Source organism: Myotis davidii, unplaced genomic scaffold (assembly GCF_000327345.1).
Source record: "Myotis davidii unplaced genomic scaffold, ASM32734v1 scaffold72, whole genome shotgun sequence".
Taxonomy (NCBI): domain Eukaryota; kingdom Metazoa; phylum Chordata; class Mammalia; order Chiroptera; family Vespertilionidae; genus Myotis; species Myotis davidii.
The window spans coordinates 4,769,944-4,778,939 of record NW_006284618.1 but is presented as its reverse complement, the minus strand read 5'-3'; the positions used below and the strand labels follow the sequence as shown (position 1 = coordinate 4,778,939).

The window sequence follows — 8,996 nt, the reverse complement described above, 5'->3', positions numbered from 1 at the left end:
GGGGCTGGGCCTGACCTGGCCGTCCTGTTGTAGAGGCACAGGAGGTGCCCCCGGAAAGGTCCCCGCACGGGACACCAGCCCGCCCCGTTGCCTGGGCTCGCTGGGAAGCCCACCCCTGGCTCCTTGTCTGTTTCCTCAACTTGCTGGCACCTGCCCAGCACTGTGAGCGCACCCTGGCTCATGCGCTCACTCATAGAAACGAAATCTCACCTCAAACAAACAAACAAACCCTCTTCTGCCAATGACACAATCGGACAATGACTCACAAGGTGCTGGGGAGCAAGTGCTAGTGCACGGCTCACGCCTGGCGCTGCGGGCTGACCGGCTCCGGCACAGCCTCCACTGCTCTCCCGGCTCCCCTGCGCCACCCGAGCTGCTGGCGAGGGGAGGCCCGGGCGGGTGGAGGGCAGGCAGGGTGCAGGGCAGCTCAGTGCGGGCGGGCAGGCGGGCGGTCCTTTCCCCGGCTGGAACCTGGCTCAGTGGTAGGTGCCGGAGCACGTCCTTTCTCTCGCCCCAGTGACGCTCGGTGCCGCCCATGGAGTTGCAGCGTCACTCCATCTCCATCTGGGGCAGATGCCAGGCCACGTGCTGGGTGTCAGCCAGGAGCATCCTGGCCGCCCAGGCCCCTCCTGCGATCCCCACCCACCCCTGCAGCCGCCTCACCTTCCGAGGAAGGCGGGGGCTTCTCCGGCTTTTCTTCCTTCTTTTTAATTGACTACGTTGAACAGACTGTTTTAGAGCAGTTTTAGGGTTACAGAATATTGTTCAGGAAGTGGCAGGTGCTGGCACACAGTTCCCAACGACTAAGCCATTGCTTTAGCGCTACGTGGAGCCGATAGTGATCTGTCACAATTGATGAGCCGGTAGTGACTTGTTACAACTGATGAGCCGGTAGTGATCTGCTGCAATTGATGAGGTGACAGGCAGTGGTGGGATCAGAGGCCTGTCTCCCAGGGAAGCTGACAGAACTCCGTGCTAGGATTCGTCACATTGAGTGTCACCGCTGTGTTTCCTTCCAGTCGCTGCCGTCCGGACACATGCAGGGAACGTTTGAACAGGCCAATAAAGAAGAAAACAGAGACAAGAACAGATACCCCAACATCCTTCCCAGTAAGATTTCACTGTTTTTGCATGGTCGGTGGCGTTCTGACTAAACTCCGAATCCCCTGCAGCTCGCGGTGACGGTGCGTGTCACTCTGGGTGATGGTGACGATCCCGGTGCTGGGAGATCAGAGCCCGTGACAGCGCAGCTGCTGGGGGCTCGCACCTGGCCTCCGGGCACCGGGCCTCCGGGCACCTGTGCGTGTGCCGCCCGGGCACAGGCAGCCTGCGTGGGCGAGGGTCTGGCCGCGGAGCCTGCGCTGAGTGAGACCCGGGCTGTCCAGGGGCCTAGAGGGGGCCGCCTGCACTGGCGGGCAGGGCCCCTCCTGCTGGATCAGATCCGGAGCCCCAGCCACGGTGGTGGGTGGCCTGTGCACCTTCCGCTATTGCACTCAGCTCTGGGCCACCAGCAGCAAGTCCCCTGGACCAAGGGCCAAAAGGACCATCGAGAAACACGTAGGGCTCTGGCAGTGTGGTGGGAAGGCTCCCTGTAAACCCGGTTTTAACCCGACAGCTAGGGACCTCCACCGGCTAGAGAGTGTGGGCTCCAGGAGGTGCAGGGCAGTGGGGGGTAACACATCTGTCCAGAGGCATCAATGGCTGGGCCATGCCCCTGGGTGACCTTCACAGCCAGCCTCGCTGCAAGACAAGCCCCCACAGTCACCCCTCCGCACACATACCCCACATACTCACTCCACTCACGCAGAACACTCCTGGTCAGCCCCTCTGGACACTGCTTGCACCATAGGCCGGAAACTTCCAGGCAGGTGGCCCGTCCAGCCCAGGTCTGTGCGGGTCCTGCTTACCTTCCTCTCTGCGGCAGACCTGAAGGATGAGATTGGGGCCTGTGGTTCCAAACCCCAGATCCAAATGCCCACTTGTCCAGAGATGCAGTAGGCCTCTCCTCGGAAAGCCTGGTAGGGTCACCCCAGAAGTTCTCCTAAGTACACCTACATGTGCCAATACTGGGGCCCAGAGAGCACAGCTGTCACATGGTCGGGTCCGCACATTCTGCCGTCCTGTTTCTGTGTGGTGGGCAGGCCCACGCTGGCCACTGAGGTTCTTTCCCACGTCTCTCCCTCTGTGGTCACCATGGGGGCCCGGGTCTGTCCTTCGCAGAGTCTGATACTGTAGCTGGGAGGACTCTGCAGGGTCTGAGACTGTAGCTGGGAGGACTCTGTGGGGTCTGAGACTGTAGCTGGGAGGACTCCGTAGGGCCTGAGACTGTAGCTGGGAGGACTCTCAGAGTCTGATACTGTAGCTGGGAGGACTCTGCCGGGTCTGGGAGGACTCTGCTGGGTCTGAGACTGTAGCTGGGAGGACTCTGCTGGGTCTGAGACTGTAGCTGGGAGGACTCTGCTGGGTCTGAGACTGTAGCTGGGAGGACTCTGCTGGGTCTGAGACTGTAGCTGGGAGGACTCTGCTGGGTCTGAGACTGTAGCTGGGAGGACTCTGCTGGGTCTGAGACTGTAGCTGGGAGGACTCTGCTGGGTCTGAGACTGTAGCTGGGAGGACTCTGCTGGGTCTGAGACTGTAGCTGGGAGGACTCTGCTGGGTCTGAGACTGTAGCTGGGAGGACTCTGCTGGGTCTGAGACTGTAGCTGGGAGGACTCTGCTGGGTCTGAGACTGTAGCTGGGAGGACTCTGCTGGGTCTGAGACTGTAGCTGGGAGGACTCTGCTGGGTCTGAGACTGTAGCTGGGAGGACTCTGCTGGGTCTGAGACTGTAGCTGGGAGGACTCTGCTGGGTCTGAGACTGTAGCTGGGAGGACTCTGCTGGGTCTGAGACTGTAGCTGGGAGGACTCTGCGGCGTCTGAGACTGTAGCTGGGAGGACTCTGCTGGGTCTGATACTGTAGCTGGCAGATGTGATTTCCTTCTCCTGATATCATGTGTTTTTTTAAAACAGATGATCATTCCCGGGTGATTTTGAGCCAGGTGGATGGAACGCCCTGTTCGGACTACATTAATGCTTCATACATAGATGTAAGTCCTGCAGGTCCCTGTCCCTGGCCCAGCATGACCACCCGGGGCTCTGAGTCACCTGTGGGTGCTTTCTTCTGGGTCTGGGAACATAAACTGTCACAACTTCCGGGCAGTGTGGCCACAGCACAGAGAGCATGGGAGCATCCACACCTTTTGAATTAGTATCTGTGCTTCATTTTCAAGAAAAATAGGTCCTGGCCTGGCCGGTGTGGCTCAGTGGTTAGAGTGTTGGCTGCAGACCAAAGGGTCCCAGGTTTGATTCCGGTCAAGGGCATGTACCTTGGTTGCAGGCTCCTGTCTGGCCTGGCGCCTGGTCAGGGTTCGTGCAGGAGGCAACCAATTGATGTGTTTCTCTCACATCGACGTTTCTGTCTTTCCCACTCTTCCACTCTCTCTAAAAATCAATGGAAAAATATCCTTGGGTGAGGATTAACAAACAAAAAAAAGAATGAAAAAGAAACATAGATACCAAGGGTGTTCATTAAGGCTTTGTTTATATAACTGATAAAATAGAGCAGGAGGGACTGGTTAAATAAATGATGGTAAAGCCACACACAATGGATTATTATGAATCTATTTTAATTGAACCTTAAAAGATCACTTAATATAAGTTATAAAATTGTCATAAGAATACAATATAAGAGAATTTATATGCATAAACCAATTAAATATATATATCTATATATATATCTGTGTCTACCCATGTGTGTGTCTTGAAAGGTATTCCCAGAAAATAAAGACTTAGAGAGGGACATACAAAGATAATTTGGAGACATTATAAATCTGATTTTATGTTTCTAGGGTTACAAGGAGAAGAATAAATTCATAGCAGCTCAAGGTAAGCTTGTTATTGTTACCCTCTCATCACACACACACTCACACTCACACTCACACACCACATCCGGGTGCGATATTGAAACTAAAACACTGAGTGGCCACAAACCACTTGGACCCGTAGCTGCAGACCAGCTCTCACTTTGATAGGTGACTGCCTGTGACTGTCACCTGCCCGGGTCCAGGGATTCCGCCCCCTGAGGAGTTCCCAGCTCCAGAGGGGAGCGGGAGTCTGGCGGGATGGAATGGGCAGGCGGGGACCTGCTGGCCCCTCCCAGCCCCACGGGTTCTGGAATTCTGTAGGGTGTGAACTGGATCCACCAGCCCTTTTGTGCCTCAGAGAATCGGGGGAGCAGCTGTCCAGGGCCCAGGCAGTGCCTGGGGCTGGGGCTCACTGGACCTCTGTCTTGCCTGACTTTGGGATCCTCCTCCACGCGCAGGCCCTAAGCAGGAAACAGTGAATGACTTCTGGAGGATGATCTGGGAGCAGAAGTCTGCGACCATCGTCATGTTGACGAACCTGAAAGAAAGGAAAGAGGTGAGCCCGGCCTCTGAAAAGGAATACTTTCTTTTTGCTGCTGTTGGCAGGGGTGGGGCCGGGGCAGGGGTGGGGAGTGGGAGGGTGGTGGTACCACTTCCTCTTCCTGCTTCTCTCCCTTCTCACTGCAGAAGGAAATTTAAAAAGCGCCCCCTGGCTCACAGCATCTTTATCTTGAAATAAATACTGTCTGTTCCCAGTAGCTGTGGATGTAGGAAATGTCCAACCCTGGAGAGAATTCCTGTGAGCGCATCTGACCCAAACTGATGCCCGTTGCCAGGAAGCGAAAGCTCCATGGACTGAGGAATGCCCCTGAGAAGGGCAGCTCCGCAGTTTGTCTCATACATTAGTCAAAGGAGGGGCTGAAGGAGGGCCCGTGAACTCCACTGGTGGTAGATTAAGGGCGAGGGAGACCTCTGGGGTTAAATAAGATGGAGAGGCACACACGTCTTTCACATTGTGGGTATAGGATAGTTAGGAGCCTGGCCAGCATGGCTCAGTGGTTGAGCATTGACCTATGAACCAGGAGGTCACGGTTAGATTGCCGGTCAGGACACAGGCCCGGGTTGTGGGCTAGATCCCCAGTGGGGGATGTGCAGGAGGCAGCTGATTGATGATTCTCATCATGGATGTTTCAATATCTCCCTCTCCCTTTGTCTCTCTGAAGTAATAATAATGATAATAATAATAATGATAATGATAATAAACATTTACAGCACATAGAGATGGTATCCAGGGGACCAGGTACCAATGAGGGGCTCTGTGGCCTCTGCTCTGGTGGGAGGTTGTGCTCTGGGGGGCCTGGGAAAGGGATCACTCGACCTTCCAAAGGTTTGTTATATTAGATGCAAAAAGACAATAGCCAGGCTCAGGTCAGGGTCAGCACTGACTGTTGTCCAGGAAGCTACCTGCCTGGGACGTGACTGGCCACCATGGCCTGCGTGCCGTTGGGAATTTTATGTTGGTCCTGCCTGGTCACTTTCCGAGTCTGTGGGGTCCTGCAGGCTGGCCTCCCTGAGCCGGCGGGGTTAGTCTGGCCCGTTCCTCCACGTAGCTCGCTGTCCTAGACGACGGTGCTAGATGGAAGGGTTTTCTTTTTTCCGCCAGAGTCCTCCCCGGCTGGCAGGGCAGCTCTCACTCCCTGATGAGGCAGTGGGTTTCAGCATTTTGATTTTTATATGTTGAGCATGTCATGTGTGGGCCTCACACTAAAGCAAAAGTGACCTCCTGCTTATTACCCAGACTAGAGAAACGCATTTGAAGATCAAGATATGTATTTGTTGTTGTTGTTAATCCTCACCCAGGGATATTTTTCCATTGATTTTTAGAGAGAGATTGGAAGGGAGAGGGAGAGACAGAGAGAAACATCGATGTGAGCCAAACTGGCGAGGGCAAGACATAGTGAATGAATGCTGTTACCATTCTAACACACGTAATTAGCTGTTTCTAATTCAAAAAGTAACGTGCATTGTAAGAACTCAACGTCTCTTTAAAGACTTAAGTGAAATGAGCCCTAGCCAGTGTGGCCCAGTGGTGAGAGCACCTGTCTGCAGACTGAAGAGCCCCGGGTTCAGTTCTGGTCAAGGGCACGGACCTGGCTTGGAGGCTCAGTCCCTGCCCTGCTTGGGAGTTTGTGGGAAGCAGCCAATCGATGTGTCTCTCTCACATGGATGTTTCTCTCTGTGTCTCTCCCTCTCCCTTCCACTCTCTCTAAATAGCAATGGAAAAATATCCTCAGGTGAGGATTAACCCAAAAAAATAATAATAATGATGACAATTCATTTAAACAGGTTCCTTCCTTACGTGTGGCAAATGCCAGCTCATGCCTCCCGGACAGTGCAGGGTCATGTGCAGTGACCCGGCTGCAGATCGGCCCCCTGCAGCCTATTCCCCCGGGAGGGCTGGCACCAAACAGAAAGCAACAAATGGAGCCGGTCAGGAGGTGGCATAAAGCATAATGGGGCGTGAAGGGGACGGTGGTGCCCGAGGGCCTGGCCAGGCCGGGCCTGTACTTCCCACATACAGAAATGCAGGTGCAGAAATGCAGGCCAGCTTCACGCTCCCAGCCTTCTCTGTAGCCGACCCTGTGGGGAAGCCAGCTGATTAGTTCCTGGCAGAAAACGGGGGGGTGGTGTGAAGTGGAACAGCCCTGGGGGCGAGGCCAGGACACCAGCACAGCTCACCTGGGGGTGGTGCTGGTGCTGGAGGGAATTTTACCAACTCCAGCCAGGGAAGCAGCCACAGCAGGCAGCATGCTTGGGAAACCAGGAGCCTCATCCCGCCCCCTCCCCCCGCCCCCCCAGTGGCCTCGCCCGGGCAGGGTGGCTAGAAACGCATCCAGGAGCCGGGCTGGGGGCGCAAGGGCCGGCTGGCGGCCTGGGGGGTGTGTGTTAGGTTTAGGGGGGAGGGCTGCCCTTTCAGATGGCACTCAGCTGGCGCTGGGGGCAGGGGGGCCAGGGACAGGCAGGGCTGGCCCAGAGTCATTGCTGCCCGGGGCCCTGTCTCTGATCCACAGGAGATAGCCTCCAGCCACGGTTCTGGTTGGGGTGGGGGTGGGGGTTTAGGAGTGGGGACAGGGCTGGGCAGGGCCACCTTTCTCTGTGTGAGTCCTGGGGTGACTGCAGGAGGCTGGGACACCCAGGGACACTTAGCTGCCCCCCACCTTTCCCCTGCTCTGAGCAGATGCGGTGGCAGGAGCCTGGCGTCCCCTGGGACCAGCTTGCTGGGGGCGGGGCTGGTTTAGGAGCTGGGGGGGGGCGGTCCTGAGAGCCGCCCCCACCGCCCGCAGGCGGTCGTTTCCCCTCTGCGTCACCCTGAGCCTCCTGCTGGGTGTCTCCGTGTCAGTGACTCGGACCGGCCTGCCTGGGTGCCCACGTCCCGCTGCACATGAACTCATTTCTCAACCGAGTTCCCTTTTCTCGCGGCTTCCACTTCTGCGGTGGCCCTGCGTCCACACCCCGGCCCAGGGCTGTGAAACAACTGCTGCCACCTCCTGAGCCGCCCGGAGGGAGGGCCTGCATGGGGGGGGGCGGTGGTTAGGGTTAGGGGGCCCTGGGTGCGGACCTCACAGGAGCCTGGGGGCAGGCGCCGGCCAAGGGCCCAGGGACGGCCTCTCCCGGCAAGAAGCTCAGCGGGGCCCAGGGGCCCAGGAGGCTGAGCGGGGCCCAATCCAGGGCCTTGGGGGCTGGCTTCTCCCGGCCGCTTCGGGGACACCCGGGCCCGGATGTGGGAGGGACGTTGTCCCGTGGGTGTCCTAACACAGACACGGGCTCCGGTAAACACCAGGGGCCTGAGAGGTGATGAATCCTCATGCAGCCCCCGCTGGCCGCCCCCGGGCCGTTTCTGGGACAGGCTGTCCCTGCTCAGGAGGCTGCGACTCCAGAGGGGGTGCTGCCGGACCTGTGCCCCTCGTGGGTCCTGCTCGGGCCTGACCGCTGGGGGGGTACCGGTGCCCAGGCTGCCTCCTCCGGGAGCTGTGCGGGGCCTTTGTAGCTGGGAGGGGGGGGGGCGGACTGGGCCTCTTAGCCACGTGGCCAGGTCCTGGGTGGCCATCAGCCCTGTCCTCAGGGAACGGGCATGAAGTGAGCAGCCCCTCCCCTCCGCTGCAGGCCGCATTCCTCAGCCAGCGGAGCCGGGCAGGGCCCCGTGCTGCACGTGGGAACAGTTTGGGGGCACAGTCCCAGGGGTTGGGTGCGGGCCCGAGGCCTGGGGGCCCCTGTGGCAGGTCTGGGCCCTGCAGGGCGCGGGCTCAGCAAGAGGGTGAATAGATGAATGCATCTGGGCATGGGTGTCAGCAAGGACCAGTTACAGGCTCAGGGCTGCTCTGAGCAGCTGCCTGGCCTCAGTTTCCCGGTCTATAAGCAGACACTTTCCCGTGACCTTTTTAAAAATTTGTTTATTGATTTGAGAGAGAGGAAAGCAGAGAGGGGGGGGGGGAGCAGAAAGAGAGAGAGAGAGAGAGAAAAGCAGAGAAAGAGAGAGAGAGATCATTTGTTGTTCCACTTGTTTATTCATTGATTGCCTGTGTGCGCCCTGGCCCCGGATCAAACTCACAACCTCAGTTTGTCAGGACGGTGCTCCAACCCACTGAGCCGCCCAGCCAGGACCTGCCCTGCTCCCTCCCGCTGCAGGAAGCTGCCAGTCTGTTCTCCTAGGTCCCGGGGCAGGGCTGGCGGGGAGGAGAGACGCATGCCCAGGAAAGTGGTGACATGGAAGGTGCTGGCCGGGCAGCCACACCGGGAGCAGGTCAGAGGCCAGAGCTGGCGTGGCCGCTGCCAGCTCAGGGGTTTGAGGTGCTTAGACTCTGGGAACCAGTGAAGGCGCCCACAGGCCTGTGTCTTCCAATCCCTGCAGGAGAAGTGCTTTCAGTACTGGCCGGACCAGGGCTGCTGGACCTACGGACACATCCGCGTGTGCGTGGAGGACTGCGTGGTGCTGGTGGACTACACCGTCCGCAAGTTCTGCATCCAGTCGGTAAGCGGGAGGGCAGGCGGCTCTCCGCGGGAGTGTCCAGAGCACACGGGCCTGCCATTCATAACA

General features: G+C 57.9%; 1 protein-coding gene across 1 annotated transcript in view; it reads left to right on the top strand.

Annotated features, from left to right (window-relative positions):
- Nucleotides 1–8,996, top strand: part of PTPRE (protein tyrosine phosphatase, receptor type E) — an 84,917-nt gene that overhangs the window by 57,451 nt on the left and 18,470 nt on the right. The window contains exons 6-10 of the mRNA XM_015572570.1: nucleotides 1,020–1,110; nucleotides 3,009–3,085; nucleotides 3,887–3,923; nucleotides 4,360–4,457; nucleotides 8,811–8,930. Coding sequence (XP_015428056.1) covers nucleotides 1,020–1,110; nucleotides 3,009–3,085; nucleotides 3,887–3,923; nucleotides 4,360–4,457; nucleotides 8,811–8,930 — 423 coding nt within the window. The remainder of the gene's footprint in view (nucleotides 1–1,019; nucleotides 1,111–3,008; nucleotides 3,086–3,886; nucleotides 3,924–4,359; nucleotides 4,458–8,810; nucleotides 8,931–8,996) is intronic.